General features: G+C 44.7%; 1 protein-coding gene across 12 annotated transcripts in view; it reads right to left on the bottom strand.

Moving 5' to 3' along the window:
- Nucleotides 1-17439, bottom strand: part of cacna1g (calcium channel, voltage-dependent, T type, alpha 1G subunit) — a 160869-nt gene that overhangs the window by 67262 nt on the left and 76168 nt on the right. For 7 of the 12 annotated variants that reach the window (XM_034039010.3, XM_034039015.3, XM_034039013.3 and 4 more), the window contains 7 exons: nucleotides 13757-13832; nucleotides 13469-13659; nucleotides 12509-12928; nucleotides 11713-11813; nucleotides 10718-10841; nucleotides 3452-3520; nucleotides 2739-2923 (listed from right to left, as the gene is read on the bottom strand). In XM_034039010.3, the coding sequence (XP_033894901.3) occupies nucleotides 2739-2923; nucleotides 3452-3520; nucleotides 10718-10841; nucleotides 11713-11813; nucleotides 12509-12928; nucleotides 13469-13659; nucleotides 13757-13832 (1166 nt within the window). The remainder of the gene's footprint in view (nucleotides 1-2738; nucleotides 2924-3451; nucleotides 3521-10717; nucleotides 10842-11712; nucleotides 11814-12508; nucleotides 12929-13468; nucleotides 13660-13756; nucleotides 13833-17439) is intronic. The other 5 variants (XM_034039017.3, XM_034039019.3, XM_034039018.3 and 2 more) reach the window with 2 other exon arrangements.

Here is a 17439-nt window from a genome sequence, read left to right as displayed (position 1 = left end):
AGTTAAAATGCAAGTGGAATTTGTATATTCTGTCATTCTTCTGCATTTGCGAACAGTTTGTTCTGTCACAGGCCAATGTTGAAAATATTAGCTGGGATGCTTGGAATTCACTGATGTGGAACAATTTGTCATATTTTTTTGGTAACGTTTCCATAAACATACAAGTCGAGTTTCCGGTGTACTGCAGTTTATAAACAGGCTCTCCTGTAGATGTGTATCAATAAATACACCCGATCCTGTTGCTTGCTTATCTATGGATATTGTGGCAAGGGGGGAAACTCAATGTTACTATTTCAATCATGTAAAAACACAGATTTTCATTATGACTTTTTTAATGTGGAAAACTAGCATCCCTATTTATCAGTATGAGAAGGCACACAATGTTAACAAAGGAGGGGATGTTACATCTCCTTTTTTGTCCTTTGCTAGCCTTTCACTTTTTCTTCCCTGAGCTAAAACAAAGCCCCCATTCATACCTACAGACAGTAGAAGGAGCATGTCTGTTTTAATTTATGGCTATATATCTTTAAGGATAGAAACCTTTAAAGAAAGGAAGCTTGTGTGCCTGCAGCTTACTACCTTAGATAATGTAAACCAACTGCTGAGCCAACACTGGTGTCTGGTGAAGTGGAGCACACTGAAGGCTAAACTATGGGAGAACTTTTATTTAATGAATCAGAAAGTGTAAAACATGATTGTGGGAAACATCTAGTAGTAATTCCAAAGAGCAGGCACAGAACACACAATGACGATGACCTCATCACCCACCCCGGAGTTGAAGGGTCAAGGGCTGGGAGACCTGGATGTTGAGAGTTCTGCTGCCAAGTCTCACAATAAATAATTTGATTTCCTGCTGAGTGCGTACATCAATATTTCTCAAATCTCTCTTTTTCTCTCTCTTCCTAATTGTTTAAGAAAAAACATAAGAAGTTACCAAGGCAACAAAGAGCGTTATGGGCCTGTTTCCATCACAGATGTCCCAGAGCGATGCTGATGTCTGGGCTGGGAAGAGGCTGCACTGAGTGTAACTTGAATTTCCCCTGGGGAGACCATAATAGACTACTTTTTATTGCCACAGTAAATAAACGATATGCCACCTGCTGTTGCCAAGTACAAACAGCTAACACAATAATTGTGGTTCATGTAAATATGAACTACAGTAAAATTATTGTGTAAACCTCACATTACCCTATTTAAACCATGCAGACATTATGGTGAGCGTGTCTCTCATTTTTTTTATTCTATTAAGCTACTCACGGATATGCTGATCGCTCCCTGCAGATTTTTAAATGCTGCACTTCTGTCCCCATATTGTACTTAACAAAATCACAAAACTCATTTTTGTCAAGCCAGGTCTTAAAGGACCCAAATGATTCAGCATACAACACCAGACAATCCCACAATGTTGATATGAGATTGGAAACTTCAAATAAGAGCGCTGCTATTCTGTATTGTATGCAAAAGAAGACTGTTCTTGACAGAAATTAACTGCATAACCGTGACATGACATAATTAATATTGTATACAGAGCATTGTTATGTAATCCAATCTGACCAATACTTGCATCAATCTCTGTTTAGGATTGAAATATCGATACTGTAGATCGATGTGTCCACCACTACTTCCCAGTAGCTCGGGGGCACTCTACTTCAGACTTGACTCTACTTCCTCTACTGTGTGTGATTGTCAGCTTTGGATAATCAGCAGGTAGGTGTGTTCCAGCGGGGCATCAGGTATAAAGAGGTCCCGTTTATGCGGCTGCTGCAACACCAAGGACAATGGGCTGAACATGGTCCACGCTACCTGGACATGGAGACCTGGCGGTATAATCCTGATTGCCGTGAGAGTGACCCGGGATCAGAAGATAAAGAAAGCGAAACCGCCGACCGCCCTTCTTGCAATCGGAGTCGGTGTTTGTTTATAATTGAACAGAGAAGATTAGTTCAGGGACTGCAGATCCCACTAATGTATAGTGAGCGAGGTGTATATAGCAGGACCTCCATGCCTTAGGGAGTAGCGCACACCGTTTTCATTGCACCTTTATTTTGATAGCCCCTGCATTGCATCTCTCTGTTCCCTGTGTTCAGTCCCCCTGCATTGTGTCTGTCTGGTCCCTGTGTTCAGCGCCCCTGCATTGTGTCTGTCTAGTCCCTGTGTTCAGTGCCCCTGCATTGTGTCTGTCTGGTCCCTGTGTTCAGTGCCCCTGCATTGTGTCTGTCTGGTCCCTGTGTTCAGTCCCCCTGCATTGTGTCTGTCTGGTCCCTGTGTTCAGCGCCCCTGCATTGTGTCTGTCTGGTCCCTGTGTTCAGTGCCCCTGCATTGTGTCTGTCTGGTCCCTGTGTTCAGTGCCTCTGCATTGTGTCTGTCTAGTCCCTGTGTTCAGCGCCCCTGCATTGTGTCTGTCTAGTCCCTGTGTTCAGTGCCCCTGCATTGTGTCTGTCTAGTCCCTGTGTTCAGTGCCCCTGCATTGTGTCTGTCTAGTCCCTGTGTTCAGCGCCCCTGCATTGTGTCTGTCTAGTCCCTGTGTTCAGTGCCCCTGCATTGTGTCTGTCTGGTCCCTGTGTTCAGTGCCCCTGCATTGTGTCTGTCTGGTCCCTGTGTTCAGTGCCTCTGCATTGTGTCTGTCTAGTCCCTGTGTTCAGCGCCCCTGCATTGTGTCTGTCTGGTCCCTGTGTTCAGTGCCTCTGCATTGTGTCTGTCTAGTCCCTGTGTTCAGTGCCCCTGCACTGTTCCGGTACCTGAGGGGGCGGAGGGTCCGCAGCAGGCGTAGCACTCGGAGCATGCCCAGGATCTTGGTGCCGCTGGTGGAGATCATGGAGACAAGGATGTCGATGATGGAGATGAGGACCAGCAGCCCGTCCAGGATGTTCCAGCTGCTCTTCAGGTAGGCCCGGTCCCCAAAGAACCAGCCCAGAGCGACCACCTGCAGAGGGACAGGGGTCAAAACACAGGAAGGAAAGCAGGAAAAAGAGAGTTTTTTGTATCCGTCCCCACATGATGTCGCATGCATGAAAGGGTTGTTCTGTTATTTATTTATTACATTCACTTGTTAAACATCAGAAATGAATTCTAAAGCATTCTGAATCACTTTATGCTATGTTTCTATCTGTATAACTCAATTCTAAAGCATTCTGAATCACTTTATGCTATGTTTCTATCTGTATAACTCAATTCTAAAGCATTCTGAATCACTTTATGCTATGTTTCTATCTGTATAACTCAAACCATTAAACAAGGTCTACCTACTGCAGCCTACAATGGTCTAAAACCAGGCATTCCTAACATAATTACGCGAAGGTTAGCAAAAAACATAACCATTGATTTTAATTGAAGCTGCTGTGTACATTAAAGGGGTCAGAGTCTGCCGGCCTCCTGCAGAGGCTAATTTGTTTACTGGTGTCATTTTGATGCAACAGACCCTCACATTACAAATGTCAGCTCCGTCACCTACCTTTACCATCATCTCAGCCAGAAAGATGACAGTGAAGATGTAGTTGGACAGTGTCAGGAAGATTCGCTCCTGTGGAGGGAGAGAGAAGAGAGAGACGAGTGAGAAGAGAGAGGAGAGACGAGAGAGGGGAGTGAGGAGAGATGAGAGAGATAAGTGAGGAGAGAGAGGGGAGAGGTGAGTGAGAAGAGAGAAGAGGAAAGAGAAGAGAAAACATGGAGAAAGGAGAGAGGGGAAAGAAGTGAAAAGTGAGGGGAGAGAGAGGTGAGGAGAGAGGAGAGGGGCCAAAGGGGAAGAGAGGAGAGAGAGGAGACAGGGGACAGAGTGGAGAGAGGAGAAGAGATACAGGGGAGAGAGGAGACAGAGGAGGCAGGGGAGACAGGGGACAGGGGAAGCAGGGGAGGCAGGGGAGACAGAGGACAGAGGTGAGTCAGGTTCAGTCAGTACAGGAACCAGAAGTGATCAGCTAGGGCTGTCCTGCCTTAAATGTCTAAACTCCCTTGAGGAGCTGTGTAGCCAGGGCTTGAGCCCCTGCTATCACTGATACCCAAAGGAATGCCCACACCAGGTCTCACCACAATTGGATGAGTGGTGAGAAATGCCGATAGGTTCAGTCACCTCCTCTACATCACTGTCACAGGACATATCCCAGATAAAGTTAATTAGCTGAAAATCTAGCCATGTCCGTACACTGTGCCACCCATCATCAGCGCTCGTTATGTCAGCTGGAAACAACGAGCTAGCTGGAGCGATGGGGCACCATGGGAATGCCAGCTGACCTTATTGCCTAGTTGGCAGAGCTGCTTGTCAGAACTATGGCATGGTGTCTGGGTGTGAGGCCTGGCACTCACACTAGGCTCCAAAACTAGAACACCTCACTGGAATAGTTTTTAACACAATCCAGAGACAGACTGGGGATTGAAACCTGCTCTGCTGACACAGAGACCAGTGTGCCATCTGTCTGTCTGTCTGCCTGTCTGTCTGTCTATCTGTCTGTCTGTCTTTCTGTCTGTCTGTCTGCTGTGCCAAAAGCACCAGGCTCCATTAGTGGAGTGCTCAGACACGTCTTTCTACACTTGACGGCCAAACAATTCAAGAATTAACGTAATATGCCACTCTCAACCAGCTTACAGAGGTCTTGTGGATCACAGGACATTTCACATGACCATATACATTTGCATTTATTACAAGTCATTTTCATTACATTCTTCAATCTTTTCACCAGCCTGTGTCTCACTAAACTGAGTCATCACAGTACGTCTAGCTTCACATGACAATGTGACGCTGGTGAAGGCTGATCTTGCGATTGTCTTCCTGTCAGGCATGTAAAGTGGAGTCACACTTTTGAAATGATTATGGAGTTTCAAAACAGGAGGCACTTGAGACCAGGAAGCAATTCCCAACAGAGGCAGGTGGTCATGTAATGCAAGGGAAAACACCGGAGTGACATTCTCCATTTATATGCTTGTGATGAATTCATGGCTTACAGAGGGTGCTTGAAATCTAACTGATCAACACAGCTTGAAACTCCACTCAACACTGCAGAGCACTCTAGTAGTATAGGAAAGAGAACTCCGCTCCACACTGCAGACCAGTAAACTATTATGTCTTATATAGGACTATAATACATGCTCATTAGTATGTATTTTCAGTATAAGAAACTATCTATCCATTTATTTTCCTCTATTCTTCTATATTGTACATTATCTAATTTTGTTAAAATGTAAAGCTGTTGATTGTGTTGGTATAACTAACTAATACAGACCATCCAAAACAAGAGCTCAATATATATTGCATGCCAATGGATTACCATATAAAAGCTACAGTGTTTCCCCATGCTACTGCAGTATATCTCTGTGTCCTGGACAGAAATCCCCCACAGATCTGCAAGTCTGATGGTTAGACTGGCCTGACCTACACTGAACCCATACAGCAGCCACAGTGCTGGATCCCATTGCATTGTTGTATTATGTATTTTTATCAGGGATTTTAAAAGAGGAAGCAGCTCTTCCCCTTCATGGTGTTTCTAATTCTTGTGTGTACTTCAATTGCAGTTACTCAAGTACAGAGAACTCTGGTGCTTTTTCCTTGGAGTTCCAGAGCTGGTTTTCAGTTCTAGTCACCTGCCATAGATATATGTAACCCAGAATAGATCAAAGTGTCTTCATAGAAGAGCAGCACCATCTAGTGATCAGCCACTTTGGAAACACGTTTCCTTTAGTTTTGCTGGCAGTAAACAGCTTTAAGTGTAACATACCAGGAGGTAAACATTCCAAATAAATGAGAAGGCCTGCTGTCACAAAGATGGCCCGAGTGGGTGGCGTCAGACCAGAAACAGGAAGTAGTACACAGAGACAGTGAGGTTGGTGAAGCTGAGCACTTAATAAACAAAATAAGAGAATACAAAAAAACAGGACACGGCACTTGCGGCCAAAATAAACAGGTAAACAAAAACGAACAGACACTTAACAAACGGTGCACGGAGACAAACAAACACGGTGAGTGAAAACACTTACTATTATTTTTATTATTCTTTCCATTTATTTTAACTCCTCTCTCTCTCCCGTTCTCCACTCTCGAACACCCAACCCCGAGTGAGTGAAAACATGCTGCTTTTATGCAGTTGTACCGAGACTCGATTGCTAATCATTCATTCAATTGGAGTCGCGGTACAACTGCACGTGAATCAATAAAGTGCAATTCCCCGTGCTCACATATTACATTTTACTTGCACGTGAAGTGCTGTGCCATCCTCGTGCCTAAATACAAATATACATTTTAAACACTCGTGTTACACAGACCCGTTTATATCCCGTGTACCAATAACTATACACCAACATTTAACACACCACACACAACATATAACAGAAAATACACACAGGGGCGGGAACTTCGTCACACCTGCCCAACTTAAAAACGAATTCTTTATTATATACCATTACTTTATAGAAAAATACTATTTACTTTGTGTTGTTTTTTTTTACCTGAATAAATTTGGACATTTGCTGTGGTGATGGGATTTTTTTTTATTTACCAGCTTAAACTAGTTCCATTTCATACACAACAGAAATAAAAAAAACTGTCATGTACATTAATTAGTCATTTAGCAGACACTTTTATCCAAAACGATTTACAGAGATTAGGGGGTGAACTCCAACTGCAGCTGCAGAGTCACTTACAATAGGACCTCGGTTTCACGTCTCATCCGAAGGACGGTGTATCGTGACATATCCTTCGGTTGGAAAGGTTGTGATTATATATGTCTATGGCAGCCCACTAGAACTGAAGAGCAGCTCCAAGAAATTATGACAGGCTTGAGGTTAGGGTTAGGGTTAGGGTCAGGGTCAGGGTTAGGGTTAGGGTTAGGGTTAGGGTTAGGGTTAGGGTTAGGGCTAGGGTCAGGGTTAGGGTTAGGGTTAGGGTTAGGGTTAGGGTCAGGGTTAGGGTCCATGAACTTTACATAAACCCAAAACAAGCCCAGATCCCAAACTCCATGCTGCATTATCACAACGAGCCCTAGAACAGTTTACACAATCCTAATCTCTCTCTCTCTCTCTCTCTCTCTCTCTCTCTCTCTCTCTCTCTCTCTCTCTCTCTCTCTCTCTCTCTCTCTCTCTCTCTCTCTCTCTCTCTCTCTCTCTCTCTATATATATATATATATATATATATTACACATCTAACCTATAAAAAGATCCTATGCACACAGGCAAAAGATAGGAGTGTTTCCAAGGAGGGGGTGTCTTAGCCCTTGGCTGTTTTTCAATGACATGCTCAGTCAGCATATTTTAATATGAAGGCATTAGAGATGGATGATTTCGCAACAACAACAAAAAAAGAAACAAGTACAGCTGTGGTGAAATGGGAATTTATATTTATAAAACAAATTACATTCTAAACAGATTAACCTGTTTTAACATTAGTCAGATACATCTGTGGTGAAATTCCTGAGAATGTATTTGTGACAATCGTGGGAATGCCCTGATGTAGCGTGGTGCTCTTTCATTGGGCTTGCTTTATTTGTTCTGAAGTTGTGTGATCAGTAGTTCTTAACACTTGCAACAAGAGTACAGGAGTTAAGTAAATGTACTCCTGTCTCAGTAAGAGGATGATTCTTCAAGCTGTCTACTGAATTTGACACATTTTCACTCATGGAACAATGGAACACTCTCCAGACATTCCACACATTTCCCAAATCTAGAAAAGTACAGTATGATGGCGGTATGATGACATCAGAATTCTAGAAAAAGAACGCTCCATTCTGGGTGCCATAAGTCATTGCACTTTTCACCATCAATGTAAAGTGAAAAACTGGTTCAGGTTTTGTCATTTCACATTGTCAGTCTTCCCTTTTAAAGACTTGCTGAGATCTGGATGATGTCCAATAAAACACATCTCTTCCTTCTTGTCTTCGAGCTTGATTCGAACCCTCTCTTACCAATCCACTGACACATACACCTTCGAACTGAAATCCTGCCTAGGTGACTAGAAGTGGTAATGTCGGCTCTGTGCAAAACCAGAAGACTCTTATTCATCCTCATGGAAAAGAGGTTCTTTTTCAATTCGATGACAACCAATACTTTTGGGATATGCCTGCCACAGGCCAGGTATTTACTGAGCATATTATGTCAGAGCTGCCGATAGGCCACTCCGGGGAGTGACATCCTTGGTCCCGCCTACCGAGGGAATAAGTAGTCACTCCGCAGAGCTCACTTTCTCTTTTGCTTCCCATATCAGGTAACTGTAGGTAGGTATAACTAACCTGTCCAGTTGCTGTGATTGAGTCTGTGTGAAAGAGCTCTCACTCAAGTTGCAATTTTATTGCTGGAAGTCGGCTTGCCACTTCCCTGGAATCAGAAACGCTTCTGTGAACTGAGCTATAACCGCTACGAAAATCAATCATTTTCTTTTCACCAGCCTACTACTACCAGATTGTAGTTTGTTTTCTAACCTTACAGCGCTCTGCGATTTGCAGCTAAAAAAAAAGAAAAAAAGAATATAAGTATAAAATAAAGGATTTTTACAGCTCACCTGCCTAGCTTGGTGACTGTCTTACCCCCAACTATGGGTCTGTTCACCTTAGGGCTCTCCGACGCAGTCGTTAGTACACTGCAGAACACTAGGGCCTCCTCCACAAGGTCTTTGTATGCCTGTAAGTGCAGGTATTTTCAAAATTGGTGTATGACCAGAGGTCATGACCCCATCCATTGCCCTATAGCAATTATTTTACAGTTTCTGCAAGAATTGCTAGAGGCGGGTAGATCCCCCTCTACGTTGAAAGTGTACTAGAAGCCATATCTGCATGCCATGTCCCCATTGACTCGGGGTCCCCAGGCGCTCATTACTAGTGACCCGTTTTCTGAAGGGCCCTCGGCGCTTACATCCTCCTAGAAAGCACGTTCTCCCCGAGTGGAGTCTAGACATGGTATTGGAGGCTCTCACTAGGCCCCGTTTGAGTCTATACATTCCATAGAGCTGAAATATATCTCTATGAAGACAGCCTTTATTAGCCCTAAGGTGGTTACAGCTTTCCACTTGAATCAATCAGTGGAACTAGAGGCTTTCCATCCTCCACCTTTTTCTTCGGAGGAGGATCGGAAATTGAATTCCCTCTGACCGGTTCAGGCATTGAGATGTTATGTTGGATAGGATGAGAGTGCTGCGTCAGTCTGACCAGCTCTTCGTCTGTCATGGTGAAAGGACCCTGGGTCAAGCCCTCTCGAAGCAGCGACTGTCTCACTAGATTGTGGACACAAGTTCGACTGCATATACTAATGCCGGCCTAACCCCACCTGGGAGAGTGGACGCACACTCTACCAGAGGAGTGGCTACATCATGAGCTTTAGAGGAGCCTCATTGACTGATATTTGTACTGCGGCTAGCTGATACATTCACCAGGTTCTATCGACTCAATGGTAGATCCATCCATGCCTTCATTAGGCACAAGGGTCCTTGAGGTTGCACGCTCGCACCACTAACTGTGGTTTTGCGGTGTCGAGTCGTCCCTCGTCTGCTGTCTCCGCTCACACTCCCTCGTGACAGCTTTGGTATGCTTTTCCCAAAAGTATTGGTTTTGGCCGTCTTTGAATTCAAAAGGAACATTAGGTTACGGATGTAACCCCAGTTCCCTGAAAGAGTAGACAACCAACAAACCTTGTGAGGTCGCATCACTCACATTCGCAGGTTCAATGCACTACTTAATCCCTCTGTAGGTGGGACCGAGGACGTCACTCCCAGGAAGGGCCTATCGGCAGCTCTGACATAAAATGCTCAGTAAATACCTGACCTGTGGCAGGCATACCCCAAAAGTATTGGTTATTGGTTGTCTTCTCTTTCAGGGAACCAGGGTTACATCTGTAACCTAACTTTTTCACACTTTAACATTTAGGAGTGGAGCCACCGTTTGTCAAAAATGATGTTATATGTTTCTTTTAATATTACTATGTATTCCACCATAGTGTTTTTATAGTTATTAGCACTGGCAACATTATCCCTGCTCCCTTAAAGCTCAAGAAATTAAACAGTGGCCTGTGAGTCTATCTTTTGTAAACACCCATTCCATAACTCACAAGTAATTGTGTAATTATCCTTTTTGTGCCTATGTTACCTTAATTTAATTTAAATTACCCGCGGCCATGCCTTTACCAGGGGAGGTCTCGGGGGACCCCTGCACTACCCTGACTGTAGGACTCACCCTGCACACCACGTGGCCATGCCTTTACCAGGGGAGACATCGGGGGACCCCTGGACTACCCTGACTGTAGGGCTCACCCTGCACACCACGTGGCCTTGCCTTTACCAGGGGAGACATCGGGGGACCCCTGGACTACCCTGACTGTAGGGCTCACCCTGCACACCACGTGGCCATGCCTTTACCAGGGGAGACATCGGGGGACCCCTGCACTACCCTGACTGTAGGGCTCACCCTGCACACCACGCGGCCATGCCTTTACCAGGGGAGACCTCGGGGGACCCCTGCACTACCCTGACTATAGGACTCACCCTGAACACCACGCGGCCTTGCCTTTACCAGGGGAGACCTCGGGGGACCCCTGCACTACCCTGACTATAGGACTCATCCTACCCACTGTGTAGTGTTTGTTTTGCGATGTGACTGAGACCACCAAACACATTTCACTTGTGACCCTAGGCCCTGGATTTAAATACAGGCCTCTAGAGGTGCAGGCAGGAGATGATAGTTAATTAGGCCACTCTCTGCGATACCCAGTCCCCTGGAGAGGCAGGAGAGAAGGTGCTGCCCCCAGGCCTTACCGCACTGTGAGGGTCGATCCTGGGCCTCTCCATGGCGATGGTGATGCAGTTCAGGAAGATGATCACCAGGACGATGTGGTCAAACATCTTGTGAGAGATGATTTTATTGCACGTCGTCCGGAACCTTGAACAGAAACAAACAGGCAGTCGGAAAAAAACCCCTAAAAAACATTCACAGGCAGACATCAAGACAGGCTGTGTGGTCCACTGGTTAAAGAAAAGGGCTTGTAACTAGGAGGTCCCCGTTTCAAATCCCAGCTCAGCCACTGACTCATTGTGTGACCCTGAGCAAGTCACTTAACCTCCTTGTGCGTCGTCTTTTGGGTGAGACTTTGTTGTAAGTGACTCTGCAGCTGATGCATAGTTCACACACCCTAGTCTCCGTAAGTCGCCTTGGATAAAGGCGTCTGCTAATAATAATACAGCACATATTTCATTTCAATAAAAATAATATTGGTTAAAGAAAGCTCTCAGTTTGCATGCCTTGCTTTCGGATAGCCTGTTCCTGTTACTGTTCCAGGTAGTTTTAAATCGAGCTGAAAGATTCAAAATATCCACCATCAAATTCATCATGAATCATAATGGAAAATCCAAATCAACTAAACAACGCTGATATCTATAGTGAAATGTGCTATACGTGTCTCCATGGCTTAGTGTTCACGTCATGATGGAATTTGGAGTTTCCACTAGGATTCATGGTGAATTTGATGGAGGATATTTGAAGCCTTTCAGCATGTCTGGAACTAAAACACAGCTAGAAATGACCTAGGAAGTGCAGCAGTAACCGAGTCCCAGAAAGCAAGGCATGCACTGAAATGGAGCAAGGCAATCTGATTCACACATAAAAACCTTCTAAGTCTGATTGCTGTGGTTCTGTCAGGTCTTATGGTGCTTACTCTTGCATTGTGTTCTGTGTGAGCACGCTGGTTATAGTATACTGGACTATTAAACCTGATTGCACTTCATATAAACTCTTTGAGTGACTCCCTGCTTACTTGGACTGTGGTGGGAAGATGTAGAGGGCCCAGCTGCTTCTTTCCCGACACCACGCGGGCTGCCGCTTCCGAGCCCACCTGCGTAGCCTGGCTCTGCGACCCTGCATCAACACAGCAAGCACAGCAATCACTGTCAATGACAACGCTGTAGGACAATCAGTGGACCAGTCATTTTTACAGGAGTGTGTAATTGTGGTCTCTTTTAACCCATTAAGTACCAAATACATTTTTCTTTGAAAAAATCAGAACGGAAGCTGTATTTATGTCATTTGATGCATTACATTTAGACTTGACTTTTGCAGTTAACACAATTAGAGCAAGTTATCATAACACTAGGGTGGTAATTAAAGAGAAAATTAAAATAACAGGTTAAAAATGCTCCAAAAAAGGACAAAGTAGCCTGTCCTCAAATGAGGACACTGGCACTTAATGGGTTAAACACACTGTTTATATCCGGCCATGTGGGTTCCTGTTTTGATTGGTAAGTTGAAATCTTGTGAGATATCGGAGCCAATCAGGTTTAATTGAGGCTGTTTTAAAATACAGATAAGGTACCTGCAATGGCTCATTTAAGGATCATTTTCCAGATTCTTTTCTTAAACTCCCCAGCTTCTACAGATTTCTGATTCCCTGTCCGAATCCAAACAGTATCTTAGATTGTATTAACTACTGATGTTGTGCATGTATAAATTAACAAGGACTTCAATAGAGAGATATGGAAGCTTCACAAACTCTTTATTTGCATGGCAGTGAACAGGTTAAAGCGCTATCACTGGATGTGCCTGCTCTCCCTCACCATGTTCCCATCATCCTCGATATTCTCCTCCTCGCTGCACGGCTCGTCCATCGAGAACTGCTGCAGCCGGGCTGAGTTCTTCCCATTGCAGTCCTGGTGTTCAGCCAGCGGGGGGCGCGCGCTGTGCATGCTCGCGGAGCGGCAGAGGTGGTGGGGTACCTGCAGGGTGTCGGGCGGCAGGTCGAACGACCCCTGCTGGTGCAGAGAGCTGCTGACGGAGCCCGCCTCCCCCTCCGAGCCCTCGCCCTCCTCCGAGCTGGACTTGCCATCCCCTGAGAGCAGCGAGCGCCTCTCCCCGGACTGCCTCTTCTGTCTCTTGAGGCTGGGGGCGCGGCCGAGGCTGTTCCAGCTGGATCGACGGCTGTTCCAGCTGCTCGCCGTGCTCCAAGGGGCGTAGGGGGAGCTGCGAGCACTGCACTGCTGGGCAGGGGGAGATGGAAAGGAAGAGTCAGGGATAAACAAGAGGTGAGTCAGGGCAAATAATCCACTGTGGATAACTGAACATCGACTCAGCACTTTGAGAATCTTTTTTCTATTTCAGTCGATATTCATGCAGAATGACATTGTCAACATGCCAATGCTATTCCACCTCTTCTTGGCAATCGTACCATGTTTGTATTATTAATTTACTTGATTTTCAGCAAGCAAAACATGAAATTGACTATTTGAATGCAGTAACTTCTTTGCTTTTACTAACATTAAATAAAGAATGTAACAAACTTTACTTCGAATAACTATGATCTATGAATTGCTTAACGCTCAGTAACAGTTACTAAGGCTAAGTAATTTGGAATAATTAAAAAGAAAGTGCTTATTACTTTGTCATACGTTGTCCATAATAGTTCTACTATTTGTATTAATTTTGTTAATTGGCTTTATTTTTGGATGCAATCCATTTCGATCCTCTGCTGTTTAGACGCTACCCCTCTTGCCCTGCAGCAGTGTGTGTCTCAGACTGACCGGTGACTTGACATCGTAGCAGTTAGGATCGACGGAGGTGCTGCTTCCTCGTCGGGTCTCGGAGCCTAGTGCCAGCTCCCCCAGCCCCCCTGTACTCCTGGGCACAGGCATGGGTGTGGCGGCAGTGTGGGTGATGAGGGGCGGGGTCAGGCGGCTCTTCAAATCCAAGTGACCATTCAGCGGCACCATGGCTTCGCCACGCAGGGGAGAGACAGCAAGCGTTATACACACAATCAGCAGGGGCTCAACTCACATAGTTAATAAGAATATCAATCCAGATTCACCTACCGGCAGAGGCAGACTGGCCCTTCTCCGAGCCCGGGGAGTAGGACTCTGCTTCAGAGTCCGACTTGGAGGCGTCCCCCTAATCCATCAGAGAGAATCAGTGAGAGGGGGGAGAGAGGGAGAGAGACAAGAGGGGAGAGAGGGAGAGAGGGAGACAGGGAGAGGGAGAGAGAGGAGGGTAGAGGAGGGGGAGAGTGGTAGAGGGAGAGAGAGGAGGGGGAGAGAGGGAGTGAGAGAAGGAGAGAGGAGGGGGAGAGAGGGAAGAGGGAGAAAGAGGAGGTGGGAGAGGGGTAAAGAGGGAGAGAGAGGGGGGAGAGAGGAAGAGGGAGAGAGGGAGAGAGAGGAGGGGAAGACAGGGAGACAGGAAGAAAGGGAGAGAGAGGAGGGGGAGAGAAGTAGAGAGGGAGGGGAGGGGGAGAGAGGACGGTGGAGAGAGGGAGAGGGAGAGAGAGGAGGGGGAGAGGGAGAGGGAAAGGGAGAGAGGAGGTGGGAGAGAGGTAGAGAGGGAGAGGGACAGAGAGGAGGGGGAGAGAGGGAAGAGGGAGAGGGAGAGAGAGGAGGTGGGAGAGGGGTAAAGAGGGAGAGAGAGGAGGGGGAGAGAGTGGCAGGGAGAGAGGAAGGAGGAGAGAGAATAGAGGACGGGGGAGAGAGGGAGAGGGAGAGAGGGAGAGAGAGGATGGGGAGACAGGGAGAAAGGGAGAAAGAGGAGGGGGAGAGAAGTAGAGAGGGAGAGGGGAGGGGGAGAGAGGAAGGTGGAGAGAGAGGAGAGGAAGAGAGGGAGAGAGAGAGGAGGGGGAGAGGGAGAGAGGAGGGGAGAGAGGGAAGAAGGATAGAGGAGGTGAGAGAGAGGTAGAGAGGGTGAGAGAGGAGAGGGTAGAGAGGGACAGGGTGAGAACAAGAAGGAAGAGAGAGGAGGATAGAGGAAAGGGGAGAGAGAGGGGAAGGGAGATATGGAGGAGGGAGAGAGAGAGAAGAGGAAGAACAAGGTAGAGAGAGTGATTGAAAAAGCATAAGAGGGAGGAGATAAAGAGGGGGAAAGAGGGAGAGGAATAGAGAGTGTGAGGGAGAGAGGGATAGTGCCATATCAAACTGCAGATCGGAAATGTTTCTAGTTCTTCTAGTTTCCATCAGCAGTGTTGCATGCTGCTCCAACTAGAGGTTCTTGTTTTATACCACACTGACACATTAAGAGGATTGAATCACCTAACCTGATGGTTTAATTACTGCAAGTGTTTTCAAATAACTGTGCGGAAATGGAAGTCTCTGATTATGCATTTATAAAATTAAGTCCTTGTGAAGTATTTCAATAATAATTGCATTAATCCAAAATTAATGTATAATCTTTTTTTATGCAATAAAGCTTCAAATATATTATTCATATTTTCCAATATTTTCCAATATTACTTTTTTTTTTTACCATGCATTAAAAAAACAGGTATAAACCATAATATAATGTAATCTTTATCATATATTAGCATTGCTAATGTACTGCCAAGCATTGCGCCAAATTCATAACACATCTATTTTAGTCAAATACAGCAGATAACGCCGAGAAAGAGACAGCAGTGTTAATGTGTGGTATAATACAATATACATCACCCCTGAGTACAATTTGATAGAATTAGACCACTCATGTGTACATTTAGTTAATTCTTCCAATTGTTCAGTGAAACTGCACTGTATCAATTCTTAATACCTTACAGAACCTGTTGCTGCAGTTCTTTTGACTATATTTTCCGTATGGACAAACTGCAGGCCAATTGCCCCCTAGTAAATGTGTAACATGGGCAATTTGCCCACAGTGAAAAAACAGGCCCTAAAACTACAGCAACAACTTATCAAGTATTCTAATTCTTTTACCCCATTGCAGTGTCTCTGAGTTTGTCTGTAAAGTTGCTTTTAATCAATCTGTATCTTTGATGTAATGTGGTAATTACATACATGCCAACAGTCCCTATATGGTCGGGACAGTCCCAATTTCCTAGCAAATGTCCCGCGTCCCGATGCATAGGAAGAAAGTCCAGATATTTACCCATAGAAAAAAATCATTTATTCTGCACAGTGAGTTAGTGAAAACCACACGACTGTGCTCTTCGTGCGGCTGACACATCTGCTGATCACTAACTTATATAAAGGTAAGATGTCTATTATTACTGTCATGATGGTCGTATCGTGTTGAGTTGGGGGGGGGGGGGGGTACGTCTATTATATGATAATATCGTATGACTCCTCCCATGTGTATGATGCGTATGACCCCCCCCCCCCAAGACGAGTGCCCCGCTGAACAGTTTCCAAATGTTGGCAAGTATGTAATTAATCTACTCCAGCAAGTTTCTTGTGGTATAAGCATGTCTTTTCTTGAGCAATGTGGTAATTATTTTACTTCAGGAGCAATCCCCGGTCTCTTGTGTCTTTTCTATGGCAATTTGGGATGTGAAGAGTTCTGTGAAGTCGAAATATTTTGTTATCAATTTTTATTTTATTCCACAAGAATGTATGTGTCAGCCAGTGCCAGTTGTAGAATTGCTGTCAGTCGACTGTTTTGTGTGTGCAAGAGAGAGTGATCTACTGTTGACACCAGTGGTAATAACTCTAACAAATGTCTTGGGAAAGATGCATCTTTTTGCAAAATGACACATCTAGACTTGCTGTATTCAAACAGGATATTAGGTAGCTTTTTATTTTGAGTATTTGTTTATTTTTGGATAAGTCTGTGCTTTCACCGGAGGTCAGGAGCTGCTCTTCTGTTCTAGTTACTGAACTCAGGAGAAAGCAGCTTTATACAGACTTCTCAAAACAGATTAAACACACAATGTTATTGCAATAAAACCATAATAAGGTAAGGGGACAGTACACAAAAAAGACTAAGAAAATGTCATGTACTCTTGTGATGGGGTGCTAGCTCGCCCCTATAAATTGTGATTTTTTTTTTTAAACAAAACAAAAAAACTGCACTTCCGCTCTGAGTCTCCAGGGGGCGCTATCCCACTCTGACACCAACCTGTGGCAGGATAGCAGCAGAAGGAAGACTCAGAGACAGAAAGTGCAGTGAAACCAAAATATTTTAATTAACAAAACACAAATAAAAAGGCACGATGGCCAACCAAAAAGACAAACACAAAACAGGCTTTAAACAAACCAAAAATCACAAAAACCATAATAAAAATAGTAAAAATACAACAATAACAAAACACAAATTTATAGGGGCGAGCTGGCACCCCATCACAACTCTTTAACACAAATTATCTTCAAACTGATTTATTGCCTAATTCAAACATTGAGATGCTTTTCATTGCTGTTGCATTTCTTAATTTACAACGATAATGTTAAATGTGTTTTATGGAAGATAAAACTGTGTGCTCCATCCATTTTACTGTTCTTATGTCATCTCTATATTGTCTAGTAATTACTTTAAAAAGTTTAGTGGTTCATTTTGACCTATCCCAAGCAGTATAGTGTCATTCACCAACCAAATAACTTTTCAAACGTATTCAAACATGAACAATATACACCACCACATTTCCATCACACAAACAGAAAACACAACGCAAAGTGTCTTATTTTACAAAACACAACACTATCAAGCCAGTACAACACTCAAAAACACAAATAAATGAAAAACTCAATTTCCCATCATTCCACCCTGTATAGAGCAGCTGTGATAGAATTAACCCAGCAGAGCAACA

Source organism: Acipenser ruthenus, chromosome 17, assembly GCF_902713425.1.
Source record: "Acipenser ruthenus chromosome 17, fAciRut3.2 maternal haplotype, whole genome shotgun sequence".
In the NCBI taxonomy this organism is placed as follows: Eukaryota; Metazoa; Chordata; class Actinopteri; order Acipenseriformes; family Acipenseridae; genus Acipenser; species Acipenser ruthenus.
Note: the sequence above shows the minus strand (reverse complement) of the source record. Positions and strands in the feature narration are given on the sequence as shown.